General features: G+C 39.7%; 2 protein-coding genes across 6 annotated transcripts in view; both read right to left on the bottom strand.

Annotated features, from left to right (window-relative positions):
* Positions 1-1,440: 1,440 nt before the first annotated feature.
* Positions 1,441-24,661, bottom strand: NDUFA12 (NADH:ubiquinone oxidoreductase subunit A12). 3 transcript variants are annotated; one of them, XR_012324247.1, is made up of 6 exons: positions 24,528-24,661; positions 23,668-23,750; positions 20,355-20,442; positions 3,028-3,180; positions 2,371-2,511; positions 1,589-1,704 (listed from the first exon to the last, which is right to left on the bottom strand). XR_012324247.1 is itself a non-coding variant. In XM_019918584.3 (4 exons), exons 1-4 carry the CDS (start codon positions 24,611-24,613, stop codon positions 1,524-1,526), a joined length of 438 nt encoding a protein of 145 aa, XP_019774143.1. In that variant the 5' UTR covers positions 24,614-24,661; the 3' UTR covers positions 1,441-1,523. The 3 variants fall into 3 exon arrangements, 2 of the variants coding, with proteins under 2 accessions (XP_019774143.1, XP_073644444.1); XM_019918584.3 differs by lacking the exons at positions 2,371-2,511; positions 3,028-3,180 and having other exon boundaries at positions 1,441-1,704; XM_073788343.1 differs by lacking the exons at positions 1,589-1,704; positions 2,371-2,511 and having other exon boundaries at positions 2,518-3,180.
* NR2C1 (nuclear receptor subfamily 2 group C member 1) overlaps positions 1,589-26,900 on the bottom strand; it is a 76,017-nt gene continuing 50,705 nt past the window's right edge. For all 3 annotated transcript variants that reach the window (XM_073788340.1, XM_019918533.3, XM_073788342.1), the window contains exons 15-17: positions 24,528-24,828; positions 20,355-20,442; positions 1,589-1,704 (exon numbers count right to left, since the gene is read on the bottom strand). The gene's annotated coding sequence lies outside the window, so the exon portion shown is untranslated. The remainder of the gene's footprint in view (positions 1,705-20,354; positions 20,443-24,527; positions 24,829-26,900) is intronic.

The following is a 26,900-nucleotide window of genomic DNA, read 5'->3' as shown; positions in this document are numbered from 1 at the left end:
TCAGCAGTGAGGCTGTGGGAAAACTTTAATTTCTTATGATTAAGTTTCAGAACTCTTTTTCTTCAGAACTAGTTTGGTGTGTTTTTTTCTTTCGCTCAGTGGTTTCAGAACCTTGGCTGCAATGGAATTATTGAGGGGTGGGGAAGGTAGAAGGGGAGGCTTTAACAAATATCGATGCCTAGATCCCACCCTCAGAGATGCTGGTTTAATATCTTGGGCCACTAGAGCTTAAAAAACGCCCCCAGGGGGCTTCCCTGGTGGCGCAGTGGTTGAGAGTCCGCCTGCCAATGCAGGGAACACGTGTTTGTGCCCTGGTCCGGGAAGATCCCACATGCCGCGGAGCGGCTGGGCCCGTGAGCCATGGCCGCTGAGCCTGTGCGTCCGGAGCCTGTGCTCCGCAACGGGAGAGGCCACAACAGTGAGAGGCCCGTGTATCGCAAAAAAAAAAAACAAAAAAAAAAAACAAAAACAAAAACGCCCCCAAGTGACTAATGTGCAGCCAAAAGACATTCTAATTCCTTCCAGATATCCCTATACCAACAGTTAGCTCCCCATTCTATCCCTTAATTTTCACATAAGAAACCTGAGTAGTTAGCCAGGTCATACACTGCCCTGGGTTTCACAATGCCTTGAGTCGAGATTTCGGGATTAAGGTTCACTCTCTCCCTTAAGTTATTCAGCGCCCTTGAAAGCAACCATCTGACTCCAAAATCCTTGCATTCTTTTTCCATCACTAAATTGTTCTATGGTGGCTGCTAACCAGTATCCAAGGACCTTATCCTCAGGGGCCTCGTGGATCCTGGCGACTAAGGACAAGAGCTTGATAAGCTGATTACTGCAGCTGCTAGCTTTCCATCCAGAATACAGAGGGGAGGTGGCACTGCCTTTTCATCCTACCCAATGTAACCAGTTCAAAGATTCCTTATTTCCCTGAAGGTCTTTTGCCTACAACCCATTCTTTGGAACCAATCTGGACATTAGTTAAAGCTCTTTTGTTTGCAAGCAAAAAAAAGTCAGTGATCTTACTTAGCTTAAAGAAATAAAAATATATTAGAATAGATGGATCCTGGGATAGTTCACAGATGCAAATAAACTATGAAAGAACCAAAACTCAGGAAATGGGACACCTCTGATAAACTTCTCCTTGCGGTGCTACCATAAAAGTCATCCAACTCCGATGTCTCAGCCCCTCTGTCTCTCAAGTTTCAAATTCCCACGGGAAAATCTGTTTGGCTCAGCTCAGCGTTAGGTCTTCCCCCATCAATCAGCTGTGGCAGCACAGCAGGGCTGAAGCACAGACGCAACCACGCAGGCAAGAGGGAAATGTAAATGACGTAGCCGCCCCAACAGAAGTCTACTTCAATTTCCCACGTTTGTGAGCTTCTATTTTGCAGTTGACAAATGACAAAGTTAAGGGCAAAAAAGCACAACAGACATTGCTTAATCAAATAACTTTAATCAAGTTATAAGTACAGTTACAGGAAAAGCCCCATATTTTACATGTAAATTGTTTTTCCTTGTCTTTACTTGTAAGGTGTTGAAGGTGGGACCCACTCCTGAATCTTCTTTCTAGTGGTGGAATAAGGTACGTATTGTTGTGGAGTGCCACTCACGTTGAATTTATGGTTTGTCCAGATGAATTTACGAGCAGTAGGTGGTTTTGTTGTTGGAGGATCATCAGTCATAGAGTGAAGCCAACGATGCCTTAAAGAGGGAAAAAAAGACAATTATGAACAGGCAGCATAGTGTAGTGGGAGGAGGGTTAAGAGAGCAGTTCTCGAGCTACTGTGTTGCTTGAGCTCAAATCTCAGCTCCATCACTAACTAGCTGAACTTTTCTACGCCTGGGTTTTTTCATCTGAACATTCTTACTAAGAATGGTGTAAGGATTAAATGAGACAATACACATAAAGCACCTAGAAAAATTCTTGTGCATAGTAGGTACTCAACAAATGTTAGCTATTGCTGTTATAATTATTGTATTTCATCAAATCTAGGACACCATCCATTTTAAGATACACCATTATTTTATGTATCTCTAAGAAAGAAAAAATCCTGCTAACTAAACTATGACACTATTGATTATAACATGTATCCTAATTTTACGCATAAAAATGTATTTTAGGTCTTCTCTGGTGGCGCAGTGGTTGAGAGTCCACCTGCCGATGCAGGGGACGCGGGTTCATGCCCCGATCTGGGAAGATCCCACATGCCGCGGAGCGGCTGGGCCTGTGAGCCATGGCCGCTGAGCCTGCATGTCCAGAGCCTGTGCTCCGCAATGGGAGAGGCCACAACAGTGAGAGGCCCACGTACAGCAAAAAACAAAAACAAAAACAATAAAAACAAATGTATTTTAGAACTGATGACGTACAGTATTACTGTTAGATGCTAGAGGCTGATTCCGGAGTTTCAGGATGCTCTGGTTCATGAAGCTCTAGTTTGAAACCTATGAGGCTCCTGCTGAAGAAGAGGGTCTCTGCATGCATCTTAAATCCAAGCTTAAGTCCGAACACTGGAGGACATACAGTTTGTTATAATAAAATTATTAAATCACAGCCCAAAGTTCATGAGTGTTTCAGCTTCAAGTGTTTGTCAAAAGATGTTTGCTTGGAGGTGCCAGAAATCTGGCCTAAAGAAGAAAGCAAGGCGTTTCCTTGGAGTATAGAGAACTGTCTCTCTAATAACAGAGAAAAGAAAGAATCAAAGTCCAAGGGACAAAGAGTAGAACTGAGCAGAAAGCCAAGCTGAATTTATAAGGGAAAGGAAGGGGAGAGAGAATTCATAACAAGACTCAGAGCTCACAAGACAAAGATGACCCTATGGGAAAAGGGAATGAGGTGACAGGCACAGAATTGCAGTTCCAAGAAAAAAAAAAGGGGGGGTGGAGGATTGCCCAGCTACAGAGGAAGGGGCAAGTTTCAGTAAAATAACTAAGACTAAAGCTAATGAGAAAAATTTATGATACTATGTAAGTTTAAGAATATTTGCTAACAGGGCTTCCCTGGTGGCATAGTGGTTGAGAGTCCACCTGCCAATGCAGGGCACATGGGTTTGTGCCCCGGTCCGGGAGGATCCCACATGCCGCGGAGAGGCTGGGCCCATGAGCCATGGCCGCTGAGCCTGCACGTCCGGAGCCTGTGCTCCGCAGCGGGAGAGGCCACAACAGTGAGAAGCCCGCGTACTGCAAAAAAAAAAAAGAATATTTGCTAACAGTAATTGATAGATATAGCTAGGTAATTGGCTAAGACCTATGAGAGTAGAGATAAAACATTATTACTGTTGCTATATTTGTGTCTAAAGATAATTATATCATGATCAGCTAACACAATAAAGAATGAAGAAGTCTGTACACACTGGGCTGGTTTCTCTCTTACATCCTCCAAAGGAAACTGGATTAGTGAAAAGTAACCTGGACCAATAAACAACTACTAACATGAGCTCTGAAACCTAGCGAGGCAGTGGTGGCGAGACAGGCTCCACGAGCTACTCGAAGGCGGGATTAGCTGTCAAAACCAAGGCTCTTATTTATCAAGGGGCTTTGTGTAAGTTCAGGCATAGAAGAAATATTTAACTTTTGCCATTTGAGTCAGCTTAAGTAACTAAAGAAGATTTGTATTCAAATAATTGCCATCGAGATTCCTGAAAGTTAAAATATTTAAGGAACCACAGTCCAAAGCTTTCATAAGCCTATTTAGTTACTTAACTGAGAGCTCATGGAGAAATAGAAAACGTTCAAGGAAACTAAAAGAGGGGAAATTCTCTGGTGGTCCAGTGGTTAGGACTCAGTGCTTTCATTGCCTGGTTCAATACCTGGTTGGGGAACTAAGATCCTGCAAGCTGCATGGCATGGCAAGAAAGAAAGAAAGAAAAGAAAGAAAGAAAGAAAAAAAGAAAGAAAGAAAGAAAGAAAGAAAACTAAAAGAAATTTTTTACCACCAACACATAAAATCTGAAAATATTCATCCAGTAAGGCTACTGGCCAGAGTTAGGGAATGACTAAACAGCAATTTATTCTCATTATGTTAGAATAAGAAACTATAAAATAAGAAAATGTTTATAGTATGCTAGGCTAATATAACCCTTCTGTTATATTATTAAATAAAGCCTAAAGAAATAATACCTTTTAGATTTCCACACCAGAGTTTTTGTAAAACAGGTTTTCATCTGGGTCATTTTCCTTCCAATTAATTAAAGATGCTAATGGACTAAGAGTATTGTCTAGAAAACTGTGTTGAGCTGGCATCAGACCCACTTCAATTTTATATCACTGTTATTATCTTACAGGACAAAATATAAAATTACTTAAACTTGATAAAGTCAGCGTGACTACAAATAAGGAGACTGGCGGAAAGGCAAAAAGTTATAAATACTAAAGAGATAAATATAATGAAAATAGATTACACTTTGGAAAAAACTCAGTACTCAAATACATTCAAGTGTGTCAAAATCTTTTTTTTTTAAATTAGTTTATTTATTTTTGGCTGTGTTGGGTATTTGTTGCAGTATGAGGGCTTCTCATTGCAGTGGCTTCTCTTGTTGAGGAGCACAGGCTCTAGGCACATGGGCTTCAGTAGTTGTGGCACGCAGGCTCAGTAGTTGTGGCTCGTGGGCTCTAGAGCGCAGCCTCAGTAGTTGTGGCGTATGGGCTTAGTTGCTCCACGGCATGTGGGATCTTCCTGGACCAGGGATCCAACCCACGTCCCTTGCATTGGCAGGCGGATTCTTAACCACTGCACCACCAGGGAAGTCCTCAAAATAATATCTTTTTTTTAAGAGAGAAGGCTTGAATTTTTTTTTTTAAGAAGATGTTGGGGGTAGGAGTTTATTAATTAATTAATTTATTTTTGCTGTGTTGGGTCTTCGTTTCTGTGCGAGGGCTTTCTCTAGTTGTGGCAAGCGGGGGCCACTCTTCATTGCGGTGCGCGGGCCTCTCGCTGTAGAGGCCTCTCTTGTTGCAGAGCACAAGCTCCAGACGCACAGGCTCAGTAATTGTGGCTCACAGGCCTAGTTGCTCCATGGCATGTGGGATCCTCCCAGACCAGGGCTCCAACCCGTGTCCCCTGCATCAGCAGGCAGATTCTCAACCACTGCGCCACCAGGGAAGCCCTCAAAATATCTTTAATAACAAAAATATTAAATCACAATTACAACACAACTCAAATGGAAATAAATCCCATAAGTGGCTGATCTAATTCTCAGTTATATACGAGGAAAAACTGTGGAAAGGAAGAGGAAAAGAATACTTTCCCCTTCTTTGAAAATATACTACTTCACTTAAGTTTGAGGTTGTTAGCCATTCAAAGTACAAAATGGAGCGATTTATTTGTGAAGAAAGAATTAAACAGCCTAATAGGAAATTTAAGAAATAAAAATATATACTATATAAAATATATTTTAAAAAAATCACTGTAGGGACTTCCCTGGTGGTGCAGTGGTTAAGAATCCGCCTGCCAATGCAGGGGACATGGGTTGGATCCCTGGTCCAGGAAGATCCCACATGCCGTGGAGCAACTAAGCCCATACGCCACAACTACTGAGGCTGCGCTCTAGAGCCCACGAGCCACAACTACTGAGCCTGCGTGCCACAACTACTGAAGTCCACGCACCTAGAGCCCATGCTCTGCAACAAGAGAAGCCACGACAATGAGAAGCTCACGCACTATGATGAAGAGTAGCCCCCCACTCACCACAACTAGAGGAAGCCTGCGCGCAGCAACAAAGACCTAACACAGCCAAAAATAAATAAATAAAATTTTAAGAATAAAAAATAAAAAATCACTGCAAATGAAAACAGTCTTTAAGATGGATATTAATAACAAAGATAAAAGTTTAATTTTCCCTTTCAGAAAATTTCCAGAAATAAAATATTAACAAATAACAACCAACAACAACAAAAATATAGGCAGTTTTGAATTTTTTCCTTGGATAGTATACATTATTAATTTTGGGAATCAAGGCTGGCTCCTATGTTCATGTTTCAGATGGTTTCACTTAACATTACTGAGCCAAGAAATACTAAAGATTTTTCAATTTTTCAAAAAATGTAATAGACTAAAAAAAAAAAACCCGCTCCAGATTGTTTTTTGATGTAAAAATATTCATTATACTAAAACTATTATTACTCCATCCCACTTTAGTTTACGAAACATTCTCATGCATATCACTCAGTCACTTATTTAATACTAAGTATTTCATATTTTAAAATTGTGGAAACAGAATTGAAATGACTTTCCCAAGGTCCCACAGCATGTATGTTACACACTGAGGCTTGAACACAGTTTCCCAATGGCTGAAGAGAATATTTTGATCAGGACCTTAATTACAATTAATAGATGAAAACTGGTTGGGATTATGATAGCACTTAAATATCTGTCAAAATCCTGAGATCCATCTAACCACAGGATAAGACTGATACACTTAATGCAATAAAAACCAAAGACAGTTCATTACAAGATAGCCAACTCAAACTTTGTTAGCTCAGTAATTATTCTTTTTAATTAAATGCAATCTGAATCAAAATCTCAATAGGGCTTGACAATTATAATTCTAAGGATCAGCTGCACGTCTATCTTAAGAACATTCTGAAAACTCACAACAATCAGGAAGGCCAGTATTACCAGACATTACAGTCACAAACATTAGAATGGTATAAAAATTGGCACAAAAATTTTGTACCAAGATTTTGGTACAAAAGTACAATAATAAAACAGAAAAAAATCCCCCAGACTAAAGGATATATAAGGTAAGTTTGGCATTTCAAATCATTGGGGAAAGTAAACATTTCTCAACAAATTATGCTAGGATAATTAATTTTGTTGAAAAAAATTATTAGGTTTCCCCAGCCATATATCAGGATAGATTGCAGACAGATTAATAGTGCACTGATACAAATGTGTGAATATTTATATTCATAAGATATATTGATATTTATAGAATATGAAGGACCATTTTCTAAGCTTAATATCAAAGGCCAAAGCCATAAAGAAAAAAATGGTAATTTTACTACATAAAAATTGAAGTGTTTATGTACTAAAACTCTGAAAACAAGATTAAAAAATAAAAGAAACAGGGAAATATTTGTAACATACAGAAAAGTAGTTCATCTATCATTACAAATCAGAAAGAAAAAGTCAAACATCCAATAGAAAAATAGATAAAAGGTGTTAAAAGATAAGTCATAAAAAGAAAAAGTAAAAATGGCAAACAACAAAAAGGAAGTTTAATCAAGGAAATACAAATGAAAACAAGATATAACTTTTTACTTGCTAAACTGGCAAAGATTTTAACAAATAATAATAATACCCAGTATTTGTGAAGTTACAGAGAAATCCAACTCATATACAGCTGAATGTATTTACCCTGAGAATGTAAATTGAAGGTAATTTGGCAGTAGGTACCAAACACTTATACAACACGTACACTTCTGGATGCAGCAATTTTACTTGTAGGAATCTGCCATAAGGAAATAAGGATGTGTGGGAACAGGCTTACATACAAGGATGCTGACCAAAGCTTTATATATAACAGAGAAAACATGGAAAGAACAAAACCAAGAATAATATAGGGAATACTTAAATAACTCAGGGCACATCCACATGACAGAATATTAAAGCCTCATTAAATATTATGTTACAGAGAATATTTTATGACTTGAGAAAATGCTCACCATATGTTAAGCTTAAAAAGCAGGTTATTTAGTTAATTTACTTAATGATACTAAATAGCATTTATAAGTCATGGGCACTGTTCTAAACACTTTACAAATACTAACTCATTTAATTCTTAACTCTATGAGACAGATGTTATTATCCCAATTTAATAAATGAGGAAACTAGAGCACCGAGAGTCTAAATAACTTGCCCATGATAGTGATGCTAGGATTCAAAACTGGGCTACTTCTTCAAAAAGTAACCCAGTTACATGAAAAACAAAAACAAGGGATACATATGCATAGGAAAAGAGGAGATGGAAAGAATATGTATCAAAATATTAACAGTAGTTTATCTTGGTGTGGTAGGATAATAGGTTACTTTTATTTGCTTTGTTATTTTCTGAATTTTCTGTAATAAATATGTACTACTTTGTAAGATAAAACAAAGCTATTAGAAAGAAAAGTCCTTCTAATTCAAAACAACTAGAGATGGTTTTAAAATCCTGCTCAATTCATCTGTCATTTATTTGAGACTCTAAGTAGGTTCTTCTACTTCTAACCTCATTTCATCCCACTTTAAGCCATCACTTAAAAAAAAAAAATCACTCTCTTTAAAGTACTAAATGTTTTAGTAGCAGGTAGACTGTTTCTCTCAGTCTACCTTAATGGAAATTTTTCCTACGTCAATTCCACCGCACAAACGTCATTCACTACAGTTACATAGAAAAGGTTCAAACTGTTTTTTTTAAATCTAGAAACCTCAAATTTTTCTATATGACTATCTCTAGCATATATTACATATATAACATCTTATGGAAAAACCCAAACAAACTTTTTGGCCAACCCACTGGATGGCCAAAAATAAATTGCTAACCTGTGAACACAATACAGATTTATTCTGGAAATTGGAATCAAGAGTAGTTCCTTGTTCACCAAAAGTAATACATAGTTTATTTCCACACTCCAGGTATAAAATTTTCCAACAACTCATCTTTGTAAAATGTTAGAATCAGAAGCACTGAATAGTAAGTGAAATGTGTTAAACAAAAGCTGAATTTTAAAAATCAAAACAATCTTGTCTTCTGCTTATAATTAGCACATTTTAAAAGAGAAAGGTTATAAAGTAACATTCTGTAACACAGGAATATCTACTTAAACATGCAGTTTATAGTTTCTTAGAACATAGCCTCTTATATTCTGATTTTCCAGAGCAGAAAATAAATATTAGGAAGGATCTATTTTGAAAAGAAGCTTGCAACACATTGTACTGAATAACACTCATTTTAATTCAAATCAGAGTATTTTACACAACACCTACTACCTGAAAAAGGATAGATTAAGCAGATACATCAAGGGGAAGAAGACAATATTCTCTGGCATTGAGAGATGGCCATTTATTTAGGAAAATAATATTTTAAAAGACTATAAGATACAATTCAGTGGGACAAGGTATTAAAAAGGCCGGGTTGAAGTTCGAGTGGAATTTAAAGGTAAATATGAGCTTCAAATTCATACAAAAGCTATAAAAGAAGTGACAAGACATACCATTTTTGGATCAGCTACCAGAAGCAAATAAAATTACTGTATCCCAAAAGCAAAATAACAGTTGTTTCAAGTAAAACAGTATGTCCCCTTTTATTCAACAAATATTTACTGAGCAACTACCACGTGCTAGACACTGGTTTAGGCGTTAGCAACACAACAGTGAACAAAGTTCTTACCATCAAGAAGTATGGTAGTTGGAGAAACAATAAATTAAATACTACGCAATAAAATGCCAGGCAGAGATAAGTGCTACCAAGGAAAAAACGAGAGCAGGGGAAGGGGACACAGTGTGAGAGAAGGACAGGGCTCTTTTAGCCAGGCAGTCTGAGCATGAGCCATGCCACACCTGGGGAAATAGCTAGTGCAAAGTGACTGAGGTGGGAGTGTGCTCACCGCTCGAGGAAAAGCCAGCAGACCGATGTGGCTAATAAGTCAAAAGTTAGCAGGGCAAAAAAAAAAAAAAAAAAAAAAAAAAAAAGTTAGCAGGGCAGTGAACAGGGCAGTGTACGCAGACCTGGAAGGGCCAGGATCACATTCCAACTCCTTGCAGACCATGTAAGGAGTCGGAATTTTAACTCTCCCCATGATGGAAAGCCAGTGGAGAGTTCTGAGCAGAGGTTTGATGTGATGCGAGTTACATTTTAAAATAATCACCCTAATCACTTAGTATGTTGGGAATACTGGTGTATTGTAAGAATGTAAGCAAACCAGTTGGGCAGTTGTAGAAGTCCAGGCAAGAGATTACTGTGGTTTGGACTGGGGTAACAGCCACAGGTATATCAGGCATGGGATATATTCAGAAAGTAAAGCAGAAAGAACATGCTGATAGGCTGGTTATTAGAGAAAGAGTTGAGGAGGACCCTTAAATTTTTGGCTTGCATAAACAAGAGTCATTTAAGGGCTTAGGGACATTTTGCTTGATAGGTTCATTAATCTACCTACACTGGGCATTTGAAGATATTTAAAAAATCAAATATATTACATTTATAAATGTGCCCTAAAATGCTTAAAGGGATGTAATTAACTAAACTTGCAAATGGAGATAACTCTTTAGGAGAATTTAATCCTTTCCATTAAAGTTTATCAAACATTCACCAAAGAACAAGAGACTATGATTGCTCTTTATCTTTCTGCAAAAATACTCAATTTACTAATCTTGTTATCCTATTTATAAACAGAATCTCAAAGCTTAAGAACAACTGTGTTTTAAAATTTGCAGCTATAGTAAATAGAATATTCATTTTAAACCCAAACTGCCATTAATCCTGTCTATATACAAAGCCCCTAAGATACTAAAACACTCAAACTGACAAGTAGAATATGAAGTGAAATGGGGAAAACATCTGTGATATATTAAGTGAGGGGAAGGGGAAGAGAAACAAAATATTGTGTATAATAAAGAAATACATATGTATACACACATATATCTATATATAGTTATTTCTAATCACAAACCTTCTTCTAAAGAAGGTGTGACCAATAAACTATAACCTGTTCTCTACACTGTGAACCTTTAAAAACATTCCTTCTCTACTCAAAAGCAGACACTCAGGTATTTGTTGAATCAGTGAACAAATGTTAACAGTGCTTATTTCTTGGCCAAGGAATTAGAGTTTATTTTTGTTTGTACCTTGTATTTCTCTGGATTTTCCAAGTTTTCTATAACAACTGTACATTTTTATAATCAGAAAACATATTTTAATGATGGTTATAAGGACTGTTTTAATAGCACGGAAGATCGCTTATATTATCTACAGAAAAAGCAGAAAATAAAACTGACTGATTATGAACACAACAACTACACAAAAATTTATTTAAAAGGACTAAAGGAAATACGCCGAATGTTGACAGTGGTTGCCTCTTAGGGGTGTATATGGATTATCCCTGCCCCCTGACAGATTCTTTGAAACTTTTCTGATCTCTTCACATTTTTTTCAAGAACAGATTCCATTTAGATTCGATGAAGTTCATATTGCCAAATCCATGTGGACACTTCTCTGTCCTTATCTTACTTAACCTCTCAGCAAACATCAATAGTTAGACTTCCCATGTTTGTTGCAATGCTAACCTCTCTTGCCTTCCTTCTTACTTTGCTAGTAGCTACTATTCTTCTTTGCTGGCTTGACCTGTCCTAAGCTCCAGATTTATCTATCCTGCTGTTTACTTAACACAACCATTCATTTGGATTTCCGACAGGTATCTCAAACTTAGTACACCCAAAAAAGAAGCTTCTGATTCCTACCCTCCACCCTCACAACCTACCCTTCTCCCAGTCTTCCCATCTGAATGAATGGTACCACCATCTACCCAACCTCTCAAGCCCCAAATCTAAGAATCATCCTTGATTCTTCTCTGTCACCTCCAAGTAATCCTCCTCATCTGCCACCTTATTCCTCTACAAGGCTTCTAGAACATATTGTCAACTAAAAAAAAGCTGACCACAACGATGTTAAGTATCCTAAATAAATTAACCCTACAAGAGAAAAACCGATATCAATGTCACCATGGCACTGGAAAAATCTTCAAGGGCAAAATTAAGTTCTGTAAAAAAAAAAAAGCAAAAACTTCTTAACATATGCTGTAATTTTTTTAAAAAAGTACTTATGCATTACTTGAGTAATTTAAACATTAATTTTAATAAGAAAAATTAATATATGAGGTGAGACTAGTGCACTACACGGAGGAAGGAAAGACATATTACTTAAAATGAACAGAAGGTGCCACCAAGTGGGAAAAAAGTACATACACGGTAAAGAAAAATCCAGGCGAGCCATGGTTTTTTTTAACTTGGTTCAAAGGATTTCAGAGTTCCAATACTCCAAACCACACACACAAAAAACTTTGTTTCGGGCTTCCCTGGTGGCGCAGTGGTTGAGAGTCCGCCTGCCGATGCAGCGGACACGGCTTTGTGCCCCGGTCCGGGAGGATCCCGCATGCCGCGGAGCGGCTGTGCCCGTGGGCCATGGCCACTGAGCCTGCGCGTCCGGAGCCTGTGCTCCGCAACGGGAGAGGCCACAACAGTGAGAGGCCCGCGTACAGCAAAAAAAAAAAAAAAAAAAAAAAAAGTGGTATAAAATAGTACTTGTAATCTACTGAAATACTTTGAGTATTCTATTCAATCAAGTTAAATAAGAAGAAATTAAAATCTCATTGCTGACCCCATAAATGAAGAAATTGAAGGGACTATAACAAAGAAAAATAAGACACTAAGTTATAGTATAGTATTAGTCTACCAGTTAGTATTCATTAAAGTGACTATAAACTCCAAGAGAGGATCATATATTTTGTTCACTACTATGAATATATAAACCCATCAATGCCTGACACATAGTGGGGTGCTCAATAAATATTCATTTAATGGAATGAACTATATGTAAGCTGGGTGCTGTCCTAGGTTCTAGGCAATAATTTTTTTTAATTTTTTATTTTCAAGGTTTGTGTAGCTCCCCTGCCCATCCCAGACATTTGCACCACCATGAATACTTTTTGTTTATCTATTGGTAGACCTAACAGCTTTACCGACTGCTGACACATTCAAAGAAAATGAAAGCCTTGAGACAAAACAGACAAACCCACAAGATTTCTAATGTTCCCACAAGATCAGGGAACGTTACGTGAGCCCCAGAAGTTCATTAAAGATATTCCCTTGTTCTACCAAAAACACTGATGGCTCTGAAGAGAGCCTTCCCCAGGTGAGACTATGTAGCTACTGAACAGACTCAAAGACCATCATAGGCCACACTGGGCACCAGAAAACTCAGAAGGACAGAGGACAGGAACCACAGCTTGCCAGCTGGGAAGCATCAGGTGTTCCTCTCACTGGGAGACTTTGCAGTAGTTCATGCAGGTGACAGCCCACCTAGCCATCCAGGAGCTATTTTCTTTGACTCCCTAGATGACAGAGCACAGGCTCAAGGGAGATGAGAGCCACATCAGGCAGGTGCAGGAGCTGCCCTGACTTAAAAGCTTCATGTCCACAAAAGCTAACATCTCTACTAACAACAACTCTATGGGCGTGGCTTCAGGATTGCCATTGCCACAAGGGCCAAGCTAGTTCTAAGAGCAGCAAGACAGGGAAGCCCAAACATAGCTAACTCATCAGGCATTCATAAATCCTCTCAATCTAGATGCAGTTTATCAGTCAGGAATCAGTTTTATCCAGCAATGATTGATACAATCTCATCTGGTTTCCAGGGTAACATTTAACGGAAGATCAGATTCTCTCAAACCTTTTACAGATGATTTACGAACACTGCACACTACACTAGGTGAAATCTCATTTCAAGTCCCATCTCTAGCACCAACCTCTATTCTGACCTCTGGACTAGTGTTTTCAACTGTCTACCCACCACGTTCACTTGGCTGTCTAACAGGCATCTCGGAGAGAACTCTTGATTACCCCTTCCATTCTGCTTCCCCCATCCTGCCTGCTCTTCCTCTTCTCAGTAAATGCGCCACAAATAGTTCAGGCCAAAAACACTGAAGTTACCCTCTTCTCTCAAAATCCAAACCATCAGCAAATCCTGTTGAGTCCATCTTACTTCAAAATATGTCTCTGCGGTAGGCAGCCTCTAAGACAGCCTCCAATGACGACATCCTCCTGGTGTTCACACCCTTGTGTAATCCCCTCTCGAGTATGAGCTAGACTTACTGACTCATTTCTAAAAAACAGAATACAGCAGCAGCGTGGGATGTCGCTTCTGAGATTAGGTTTAAAAAGACTGTGGCTTCCATCCAGGGTGCTCTCTGTCATTTACTCTCAGATTGTAACTCTGGGAAAGCCAGCTGTCATGTCATGAGGTGGCCTTGTGGAGAGGCCCACGTGAGTGTTCTCGGAAGCAAGTTTCCTGAGGTCTATCTGCAGACATGTGAATGAGTTTGACAGTGGATCCTTCCAAATTCAAACCTCGAGATGACTGCAGCCCCAGATGATATCTTCTTTGTAGCCTTGTGAGATTCTAAGCCAGAAGCATCCAGCTAAGCTGTACTCAAATTCCTTACCCACAGAAATGGTGAGATAATGTTTATTGTTTTAAACTAAATTTAAAAAATCTATTACACAGTAGTGGACAACTGATACAATTCCAAATCTCACAACCTACATTACTGACACCTTATCCAACTTCCATCATCTCTGGATGGAGCTGGCCCAGACAACTACATAAATAGTTCCCCAAGTAATCAGCCTACTTCCACAAGGCTCCCTTCCTCTATTCACAGCAATCACAGAGATGCTTTAAACATTTAAATCAGAGTCCAAGAGCCATTAGGTGGGGCCAATCAAGGTAGGCATCTGTCTTTGCTTGGCATGGGGGGTGCCATGAGGTGTGTGGCAACAGCCCAGTAAGGTGACAGAGCCTGAATGGGGAGAGGAGGGCAGCCACATGGGGGGAGGGGTGTGGCAAGGCTGATGTGGGGTGCTGGAGGCAAAGTGAGGTAAGAAGGGAGGCCAGTGGTGGGGAGGTGGGAAGGCAGCAATGGGAACTTTGTTACCTACAGTGGAATTCATCAAATAAGTAACTCCATTAAATAGAAGAGAAACAGATACATATACAGAAAAGGAGAAAACTAGAACATAACCTGCAGCTTTGGACTGGATTCAGTGGCATTGCTGTCAACTTATGGTTTTCAATATATAAGGTGAAAAAGAGAGATATAGAAATAGAAATGTACACACACACACACACACACACAATCATTACAGCCATCTGAGCTTGTCCACTGAGATGCCCCAACACCAATGAACATACCTTGCACTCAGATATTAGTTTCTAAATACTATTCTCTACTGAAAAATAGCAAGTAAGAAAATAAAACAAACACAGGGCTCCTCAGAGAAATGGCTGTTTTCATGGGTGAGGCAGGGAAAATATAAGATGAACCTGGAACACCTTTTGTCAGAAAGCAAGAAAGTGCTCCAAGAATAAGGGGGATATTTCAAAAGGACCCCAAATGCAGACTGAAAGGGTTCCCACTGGTCAAACTGAGTTCAATCTGAGCAATAAAATAACGAATTATAGTAATGGATTACAACACATTGATTAAAATGACAGTTCATATTGATATAAATAAAGTTTGACGAGTAACTGGATAGTTGCATAACCTCAAAGTATCTCCCCACAAAATGCCAATTAACTGTAAAGGGAAAATGAGTAACTTTAGAATGGAGAAATCTGGCGCACACACCCTAATCAAGTGATAGAAATTTTCAGTAATGAGACAAATCAAAACTAGATGCCATTTAATAGAACGCAACAAGAAGAAGCTGACACTGCTTCTGTGACATTCCTGCCAAAGATGCGTAGCCTCCATCTAGTCATGAGGAAACACTGCAAATCTATACCGAGGGACATTCTACAACACCACTGGCCTGTAATTTTCCAAAGTGTTACGATCATAAAAATCAAGGAAAAGCTGAGGAACCAAACCACGGTGAAAGAAGCTAGAGAGAAATGAGGTCCACATAAAATGCATGACCAGATTCCCTTGCTAGAAAGACACTGCTGGGACAACTGATGAAACTTGAAGAGGGTCTGATGGTTAGACAGCAGTGGTGTATCACTGTTAATTTCCTAACTTCGATGGTTATATTGTGGTTATGTAGAAGAATGTCCTTGGCTGTAGGAATTACACTCTAAAGTATTCAGCCATGATATGACATCATTTTCGCAACTCTGAAATGATTCAAATACTTGTAACTTTTCAAAAAGTTTGAGATTTTCCCCAATTTAAAAAAAATTGTAAAACAGGTCACATCCTACCTAACCTTCCAGTGACTTCCAGAGAACTTTAGAAAAAAAGCCAACGGATCTAGCCATGGTTTACAAGATCTACATGTAGATGTAGCTATTGAAAGCCCTAGCTATTTCTCCTACCTTATTTCCTGACATCTTCCCCTCACTCATTCCATTCCAGCCAAACTGGCCATATTGCTGTTCTATGAATACAAGCAATACATCTCAAACACACAGGACTTTTGCACCGGTGGTTTCTGCTGCCTGGAGCTCTTCATCCCTCACCCCCGACTCCTCCCCTCTTCAAATGTCAGTCCCTCAATGAAACCTTCCCTAACGCCTATATAAAACAGCCACGTCCCCTACAAGAGAGGGCCACTGCTCTTTATCCCTTTATGAATTCCTTGCATTTACTGTTGCCTAAAATATATAACACATTTGTTTTTCTGCTTCCCTTCATGAGAGCAAGGACTTTGTTTTACTCACTGTTGTATCCCCAGTGCCCAAAATAGTTCTTGGCACCTGGTAGGTATACAATAATTATGTAAATGAATAAAGATGACAAATTGTATTTGTAATTCATTACTCTATATGTAAGATAATACCTGGCTCTCTAATAAAAGATAAATCAACCCAACTTCAAATGTATTCATGGATCAAATCAAAGGTAAGGTTAGAATTCTACAATGTATTGCACTCACTCAGCAAACACAAACAGCTGAGCTTATCTGAACCACTTCTCCCTACAAAGACTCATCACAAGCCTTTAAGCTTCCCTTACAAGCAAGGGTCATCAAAGGTACTCAGACCTTAGGAGGCTCCACTCCACAAAGAAACTCAGCTTTGTATCCTCAACTGCCCTCAGGCATCACCCCAGCAGGTGATGTTATCTTCTACAGCTTTCAGCTTCTTTTTTTATGTGATCTCAGATCTTATATATAAAAGGACTTGCTTGGCTGCATAGTACTTTTATCATTTCAGATTTTTAACTATTTAATAATTTAAAATGTGTTTCAGCCCACATAATTTTCCCTCCCCCAGCCCCCAATCTAGATGGGTGCTTTGAAGGAGATGGCCATCAGTCTGAACATGGCAGCCCACAGGCCTTCCACACGCTCTTAGGACCAACTCCTCCCCCAAAACAACCAAACAAATGAAAACTAGCAGGATACCTCGCCTCCTAAAGCCAACACTCCACTTTGAGATCTTGGTCTCAAACAGTGCCAACGTATATACAGAATGCCCCTTCGAGAAAGCAGACAGCTCCAAAGCTAAAATCACAGCTCCTCAGATTTTAACAGACCATAGGTTATTATTTCCCATTAAAAAGAGCACAAAAATCCAGCCTCAAATGTAACATCAGTGCTGCTTTCTCATGTTAAGAGCCAATGAGTTTTATTAAAGACACAATCCAATACTGTGGTCTTCAAACTACATCACCGAGCTTCCCTGGTGGCGCAGTGGTTGAGAATCTGCCTGCTAATGCAGGGGACACGGGTTCGAGCCCTGGTCTGGGAGGATCCTACATGCCGCGAAGCAACTAGGCCCGTGAGCCACAACTACTGAGCCTGCGCGTCTGGAGCCTGTGCTCTGCAACAAGAGAGGCCGCAATAGTGAGATGCCTGCGCACCGTGATGAAGAGTGGCCCCTGCTTGCCACAACTAGAGAAAGCCCTCGCACAGAAATGAAGACGCAACACAGCAAAAATACATAAATTAATTAATCAACTCCTACTCCCAACATCTTTAAAAAAAAAAAAAAATACGCCCTTAAAAAAAAAAACTACATCACCAACATGAGTATGAGTAAATGCTTCTAATTAGTCCAAGTAGTGGACCAGAGGTAGGCGAAATCTTACAAACATATTTTGCTTAGCTCACATACTATTTTAAAAAATTATTCTGTCCAATCAAGTAGCCTATTCAATTTATCCTTTTAATTTAATTTTTTATAGATTTAATTAATTAATCATTATTTATTTTTGGCTGTGCTGGGTCTTCGTTGCTGCACGCAGTCTTCCTCTAGTTGCAGTGAGCGGGGGCTACTCTTTGTTGCAGTGCGCGTGCTTCTCATTGCGGTGGCTTCTCTTACTGCAGAGCACAGGTTCTAGGCACGCGGGCTTCAGTAGTTGTGGCACGCAGGCTAAGTAGTTGTGGCTCGGGGGCTCTAGATCGCAGGCTCAGTAGTTGTGGCGCACGGGCTTAGCTGCTCCGCAGCATGTGGTATCTGCCTGGACCAGGGCTTGAACCCATGTCTCCTGCATTGGCAGGTGGATTCTTAACCACTGCGCCACCAGGGAAGCCCAGCCTATTCAATTTAAATAAAATAAATTCACTTCCTTAGTTGCATTACCCACATTTCAAAGTGCTCTGGGCCACGTGGGGTTGGTGGCTACCCTATTGGACAGCACAGATATAGAACATTTCCATCATCACGGTAAGTGCTATTGGACAGTGCTGTATTTAAACTGACAAATTCTTTAAAATAAACATTTAAAAACAACAAGTCTCACAAAGAAATACAGATTTCCACTTTCTCTTGAAAAATCATATCTAGGAACCCTTGGCTGAATTCTTACCTGATGGAACTAGACAGAGTGAACAGGGCCGCTGCCCTCTTTGATGGAATATGTGCTTTTCAGTTCAATACAGTCCCCAATAGCCCCAACTGTCTCACATCTGTACTTCCCTCACTTATGTTACATGCCTGGATTTCTACTTGAGCCTTCAGAATGAAAGTGAATACTCTGAGATTATCCTAGTTTCTACTCAATAGAACACAAAACTATTTCTGATGATCAAGTTCAACTAAAATAAAATATCACAGCTAACCTGATACTTATTTTTAGTTTTTTTGTGTGAGATTTTCTAGACCAACTAGAAAGGCTCTCTAGAGTTTAAATGTGTATCAATCAACAACCTGTGAAACAGATATAAATACTTGCTTTGAAATAGTTTATTAAAAATTTGGTAATTCAAGTAAGAGCATTTAAAATTTCATTTCAAAATAGGCATATTAAAAATCACAGTTTTTACAGACCTAAGGAATTTGGGGGCTCTCAATTTACAGATGAGAAATCCAAGCTCCAGAGAGGTTAAGGAATGCTTTAAGTCAAACTGCCAAATAAGATCAGAGCCAGAGTTCTTTGAGCCTTTCTCTTCACTATGGCCAGGTGATACTACAACACACTGTTTTCCCTCAAAGACAGACACACTATTATATATCCCAACATATAATATGATTGGTGACACCTCTCCATCAAGAGATAGTCTGTAACCTCTCTGGCTGAACATGGGCAGAGTTTTCTAATTGCCTTGACCAAGGGAATGCGGACTCAGTACTGGATGATTTCCAAGACTGAGTCAGATAAGGCCACATGGCTTCTGCCTGGTCTCAGAGCATTTGCCTGAGCAGGCTCAGGCTACCGGAGGGTGTTCCAATCCAACACCCCAGCCACGCCCCCAGCTAAACTGCCAGCACTAACTGCCAGACACCAAGTGAACACACCTTCAGACCGTTGCCAGAGCTGCTCCAGGTCTTTGCTCAAACCCTCCAACTCCCACCTCTGGCAGGAGTGTCCTTGATCAAAACCTGCCACCCCCCTCCACCTCACCCCTGCCTCTAGCAGGAGAGAATATGAATCCATCAGTTAAAGGGTCCAGAGATAAGAAAGGAAGCTACAAACAAAAACCCAGATGGAACCAGATGGCACCAGCCAATGAATCTGACCTCCAACAGACTCAGAGTCTGATTATACACTGATTTTTTCTACATTAGCATATTATATGACACACCTACTGGCAGCCATGACCAGACATTAAAGACCAAAAAAGGATCAAAAGGGAGTGGCACCCCACACCCTGAGGTTCTGGGGAGCCCTGCCCTTCCCGGTAGACTAATGCATCTGCCTCCCTATCACTAGCCTCACTCCTACTCCCTTTGTCTTTACTCTATAAAATTAAATCCCTCTTGCCACCTGGGCAAGAAGTTGATCTGTGAACATAGTTCCCACTTCTCCATTCTTTGGCCACTGAGTAAAGCTTGTGCTGTGTCCATCTAAATCAGGGTCCACAGGACATAATTCAGTAACAAGATGATTCTACTATCCAGCCTTTGAGTCTTCCACTTGAAGCCTCAGACATCCTGGAGCAGAGATAAGCCATCCCTGATGTGGCTTGTCTGAATTCCTGACCCACAAAAACTATGAAATAAATACTTATTGTTGTTTTAAGGTACTAAGTTTTAGGGTAACTAGTCATGCAGCCATCGCAATTGGGACAGATGTTTTCAGAACAACATTAACTTAAGAATAAGTTAACTTAAGAATTAACTTAAGAATAACTTAATAATAGATATACAACAAATATTTGTGTAATGAAACAAATATTGCCAAGTGAAATAAAATAAAATGTTGATATAGCTCACCATTCAGGGGGCACCATGCTTCCATCCACATCCCAGAATGTGTTTTTGCCATTCATTTCAGTAGTATATATAACCCATCGGTGACGGCCTGGATGGAAAGATCAAAATGTAGTTTAGAGAGATGTGAGGAAATAAAAACAACCTTTTTAAAAAATTATAATTGCGTAACATCAAAGAAGACAACTTTTTTATTAAGAAAAGACTTTTATATGCTCTTACATAAGAGAAATGTTAGACAACTAGAGCCCTGGGTGTATTACTGAAGGGAAACTCCAGGAAGTGTATGGCAAGCTTTTATCAACAACCTAGTGGCCGCCTCAGCAAAATCCCTGCATGGGGACTGAGACTCACTCTGTGGGTAGGGCTCAGCCCTTTCATGGTGGAGAACCCTCACTTCTCCCCCAGCTCCCCCTCCAAGGGGGTATCAGAGAGGGAAGGGGAGGGAATATGTTTCCAGCTGTTCTGGGTATTCAGGAGAAAAAGTGCTCCTCCTAAGACTGGGGCAGGAGAAATGTATTCACAGCAATCACACTTGAATTATATGTTTCCATATAAATATTTTTAAACAAACCACGAGATCCTTTCGGAAATGGGTGATTATTACATAATAAGCAAACACTATATATGATGGTTAGATAAGCAGAACATCTCATGTTATCAAAACAGTATGCTGCATTCTTTAAAAAATTTCTGTGAAATAGTTGAGCATAACCACAATTTACAAAACTGTTAGGCAAAGACCTGGATTTTAATGAAGACTGTCATTTTTTTCTTTTTTTTAATTTTTATTGTGGTGTAGTTGATTTAATGTTGTGTTAGTTTCAGGTGTACAACAAAGTGAATCACTTATACATATATCCACTCTTTTTTAGGTTCTTTTCCCATATAGGCCATTACAGAGTACTGAGTAGAGTTCCCTGCACTATACAAGACTGTCACTTATTATCAGTGTATATTAGGCAAGTTTTATGAGACTCAGTCTCTTTACCTATTAAAAGTGTATGATTAGGGCTTCCCTGGTGGTGCAGTGGTTGAGAATCTGCCTGCCAATGTGTGGGACAATGGGTTCAAGCCCCGGTCAGGGAAGATCCCACATGTTGCAGAGCACCGAGGCTCGTGCGTCACAACTACTGAGCCTGCGCTCTACAGCCTGCATGCCACAACTACTGAGCCCACGTGCTACAACTACTGAAGCCCACGCGCCTAGAGCCTGTGCTCCGCAACAGAAGCCACCACAATGAGAAGCCTGTGCACCGCAACGAAGAGTAGCCCCCATTCGCCGCAACTAGAGAAAGCCTGTACACAGCAACAAAGACCCAATGCAGCCAAAAATAAATAAATAAAATAAATAATTTTTTTTAAAAAAGTGGATGATTATACCTACATCTTAAGGTTGCTATGAAAATTAAATATCACACACACACAACTAGTTCAGTACTGGGCACGTAAGTACATAATACACATTAATTCCTTCTATCTCTTCTTCATTGCCTTCATCCCCACAGAGGGAATACAGAATTCATCCCTGTAATGAATTTTAAGCCAATAAGCAAAACGTAATCTGCATTTACAGAGTTTTCCTAGGTAAACATATAATCAAAAAATACCGACTAATACTATTTAAACATGAACTTATCTATTAAAGAGATTGAAAAGATTTCAGCCAGGATTTGTTTCTTTTATGAGAGAAACCAATCTTGAGAATAAGAAACTAAAAGTAAACTATAATCTTATGAGGCAGGGGAATATGAAGGCAGATGGAGGAAACCTTGGGAAAGGTTTCATAGAGTTAGGCCATAATGACAGAGCTGGGCTTCAACAATCTCATTATATATATATATATAAATTTTAAATGTGCATACTCAGACTCAGCAATACCACTTATAGGAATTTATTTTTAGAATATTTAAACAACTGAATGCAGACATAGTTACAAGCAAGTTCACTGCAGCACTGTCTCTAATAATAAAAAGTTGAAGGCAATGTAAATGTCTACCAATAGTAAACTGTTTGATAAAATAATGGTTCTTCCATACAGTGGAATAGAGTGTTGCTATTAAAAAGAATGGTGTGGGGGACTTCCCTGGTGGCACAGCAGTTAAGAATCCACCTGCCAATGCAGGGGACACGGCTTCCAGCCCTGGTCCGGGAAGATCCCACGTGCCACGGAGCCACTAAGCCTGTGCACCACAACTACTGAGCCTGCACTCTAGAGCCCACGAGTCACAACTACTGAGTCCACGTGCCACAATTACTGAAGCCCGCGTGCCTAGAGTCCACGCTCCACAAGAGAAGCCACCGCAATGAGAAGCCTGTGCACCGCAATGAAGAGTAACCCCCACTCCCCACGACTAGAGAAAGCCCATGTGCAGCAACGAAGACCCAAAGCAGCCAAAAATAAATAAATAAATTTATTTTTTTAAAAAAGCATATATTTTCTCCCTGTGAGGATATCAAACATTGTTCTGCAACTAGAGTTTTTCATGTTACACATATCTTTGATATATTTCTATACAACGAAGTATTCTAAAAAATGTACAATTCATCAGTATCCAATTGATGCACAACTAATGTGGCTTTTAGAATTTACTACTAAAACAATGCTGCAATGGGTGTCTTTGTTTTGCAAGAATATTTGAGATGAATTCCTAGAAGTGTTGGGACAAAAGATATGTGCAATGTAAATTTTAACAAAATTTACCAACTGTCCTCCAAAAGGACTATGTTAATCCATATATTCTTATGGCATTTCCCCAGCTGGAATTTATCAGATTGGCAAATACTTCAAAATTTGATAGGTGAAAAAAGATAACGCTGTTTTTTGAGCTGCATTTCTGTAATTACAAGTGAGGATGAGAGGGATAAATCAGGAGTCTGTAATTACAATATACACACTACTATATATAAAACAGATAACCAAAAAGGACCTACTGTATAGCATAGATATCTATACTCAATATGTTGTAATAACCTATAATGGAAGAGAATATTAAAAAAAGGAATTAAAAAAGTGAATCACTTTGCTGTACACCTGAAACTAACACAACATTGTAAATCAACTATATTTCAATAAAAATTAAAAAATTTTTTAAATAATGTATTCTTTTTAAAAAAAAGTGAAGATGAGCACGTTTTCATGCCTTTGTTGGTCATTTAGTTTTCTTTTCCTGTGAATTATCTTTTTCTTTTTTCTATCGAGTTCTTCATCCTCTTACAAGTACTTTGTAAAAGTTCCTTGTACATTACAGAAAACAAAGTCAAATCAAATCCCAATCTCATTCCCATTATTTATACCAAAAAATACTGAACTCACCAAAAAACTGCTTGTTGTCTTCGTAGTATTTGTTTCCATATTTGTCTTCCCCCACTAATGTGCCAACCCTCACATCGTTTGCCCTGGGAATGTCCAAAAGAAAACAGACATTTTAGGAAGACTGTTCATAACACACACATAAAGTGAGAATACCAACTTTCACAAACATAGGCAGCTGTGCCAGCTAGAAAAACGAGGAGGTGCTGGGTATGGTCACTGGTTGTATACTTCTAGCGTTCATCCCCACATTCACGGCCACTCATTGTCAGAGAATCAGCTTTCAGGTAAGAGCGCTAGAATCCCTGCTCTTGTTGTCCTAGTACCATTACAGCACAAGAAAAGAGAAACTGACCTAACTGATGTGCCTAAAGTACACTAAATAGATAGATGCAATATCGTCAAATTACAAGACTACTTTTATCTACTATCCCTAGGCCATGAGGCAATGGAGTTAGCAAAAAACTTCAGGAAATCTGGAAGCTCAAGTATTTCACTGTGCTCACCTCGCTCAACTCCTTACAGTACATGGAAGGCAAGTGAAGGCCAGCGAAGGAGAAAAAAAAAACTTTCCCAAGGTCACGCAGTGAGTGTTTGGCAATGCTCACTGCTCTCCAGGAAGCAGAGCAGGGGTGCAGCCCATATGCTCTCGCCTCCACGTCACGGCTCTGTCTCTAGAGCCGGCTTTGGTCCTGTCTCCGGGAGACCCCTAGACAGAGACTTCGGCCCGGGGGAAGCGGGCAAAGCTGTCCTTGAGAAGGGCTGCGGATTCTCCAAGGTGACCCAAGCCCAGGCCACTTTCCAAGAAACCAGCCAGCGCAAGTCCAGCCCCAGAGGCCAAGAGCATGGCTCTGGCCGCTTACCTAAAGAAAACCCGTAGATAGCCGCGGAGGCCGCCGTGTCCGCTGACCTGCTCCAGCCCGCGCTTCAGGACCTGCAGCAACTCCATCTCGTCCCGCAGGCCCCGCCTCTCTGGCGCGCTGCGGAAAACCCACCGGGGGGAAGCGGCCACTCGGCAGCAGGGAGCCGACCACAGAAGGTTCCCTCGCACGCGCAGCACGCGGAAGTGGTTTTGCGCATGCGCGGGTCTGGAGCGCGCGGGTCTGGAGCTCCCCCGTCAGGCCTCTTCCCGCTTTCCAGAAAAGGTGCGGTTTGTTGATTTCCCTCCGAAGCAAAATTTTCAGAGATTGCATTTAGAAGGCAGGACATGCAGTGGAAAGCTCACCTAAACTAGGCTTTCCCAGGTGAAGGTTCCTCCTTTGGGGACCTCAGTTTCCTTATCTAAAGTGATTGCCTGACTACTCCAAAAATGCTTTCTAGAGCCAAGATTCTTTGGAAACAAGATACCATTAAGGAATTCAATATTAAGCACGAAATGATACTGCACATTCAGAAGTAAGCACATTCCACACCAGCGTTGTGGTAGGCGACTGAGGAGGAGGAATAGAAAAGTACGAGATTAAATATCTACTCTCAAGTATTTAATGATTTAGTTGCAAGTTTAAAATTAAAAATTTAGATATTTAAAGTGTATTTGAAAGGCATATTTAAATTTTTTAAACAATAAAGGGAATGAAATGAACGCTATTATTTATAATTTTCTAGCAGCTAACTTTACAACTTTCAATATGCTTTAAAACCTATATTTCTTGATCCATCAGTTTGGAAGTCTCTGATTGCCAACTATTTGAGATGAGAAACTTAGCACATGGTCACTTCCTTCACCTCATCCCATCCTTTGCTCTTCCAGACTCGTCTACCATATCATTTCTTTAAAAAGGTCAAGATTTATATTCTAATCCATAACTGAAAGTTTTCATAATTGTCTAAAGAGTTTTATAAATTGAAACACAACATTATTTCTTGAGAGGACCAAGAAATAAGACTGGACCCAGAGAAGAGATGTAATTTTATGCTACTAAATCTTCAACCCCAAAAGAAAAACCTCCAAATATTAGGATCAAATTTTCTTTTCTTAGATTCTATCAGTTGCTCAAAATCCAATGTCACATTGGAATTTATTTTATGTTGAACTGTGGCTTGTTTTCCTGTTTAAAAAAACCTCTATCTGAATTATTCCAATATATATCTAAGAACTGTTTTAAAAACATAACCATATTACCATTATCTCACCTCAAAAAGTTAATAATTTCTTAATATGAAATATCCTCTGAGGAGGGTCAAATTTGCCCAATCGTTTCATAATTTTTTTAGTTTGTCCAAGTAAGGTCCGTATGTTGATTTTCTTTTAAATTTCTCTTAATGTATGGGATTCCCTTATTGTCCACCCCCTTTTTTTGTCTTTCCAATTTATTTGACAAAGAAACTGGTAATTTCTCCTGTAGAGTTTCCACTGTCTGGATTTTGTTGATTGTGTCCCTGTGTTCCTCTATCCCCTGTATTCCATATGTTAGTAATTAAACCTAGGTGCTTGACAAAATTTGGGTTCTTTTTTTTTATATATACATTATTATTATTTTTTTGGCTGCATTGGGTCTTTGTTGCTGCGTGCGGGCTTTCTCTAGTTGCGGCGAGCAGGGGCTACTCTTCTTTGCACGGGCTTTTCGTTGCAGTGGCTTCTCTTGTTGCGGAACACGGGCTCTAGGCACACGGGCTTCAGTAGTTGTGGCTCACAGGCTTCCGTAGTTGTGGCTCACGGGCTTCAGTACTTGTGGTTCGCGGGCTGTAGAGCGCAGGTTCAGTAGTTGTGGCTCATGGCCTTAGTTGCTCCGTGGCATGTGGGATCTTCCTGGACCAGGGCTTGAACCCGTGTGCCCTGCATTGGCAGGTGGATTCTTAACCACTGCGCCACCAGGGAAGCCCTGGGTTCTTTTTTTAGTTGTTAAGTACATTTTCATAGGTGATGATATCCTTCTATTAAGGAGTACACAGGGTGTCTGCTTGTTTCATTTCCTGTGATTGTAGCAGCCACTGCTGAGCATTGCCTAAATAATTTCATTCCTTATTTATTAGCTACAAATCTATAAAGAGAAAACCCCTCAACTGTTTGGTTCCTGAAATACAGTTCATACAGGAAAGGCAGGAAAGATGCATGATTCTCTCCCTTATTTAACAGTTTTCAAAATTACAGTTTGGTTTCCTAGCATCTTTGAGGGGTGTGTGTGTGTGTGTGGCAAAAAACACAGAACATAAAATTTACCACCTTGATTGTCTTTAAGTATACAATACAGTAGTGTTAACTATGTGCACATTGTTGTGCAACAGATCTCTATTTT

This window comes from Tursiops truncatus, chromosome 11 (assembly GCF_011762595.2).
Source record: "Tursiops truncatus isolate mTurTru1 chromosome 11, mTurTru1.mat.Y, whole genome shotgun sequence".
Taxonomy (NCBI): domain Eukaryota; kingdom Metazoa; phylum Chordata; class Mammalia; order Artiodactyla; family Delphinidae; genus Tursiops; species Tursiops truncatus.
The sequence above is the reverse complement of the archived record's forward strand: the minus strand, read 5'-3'. Positions and strand labels throughout refer to the sequence as shown.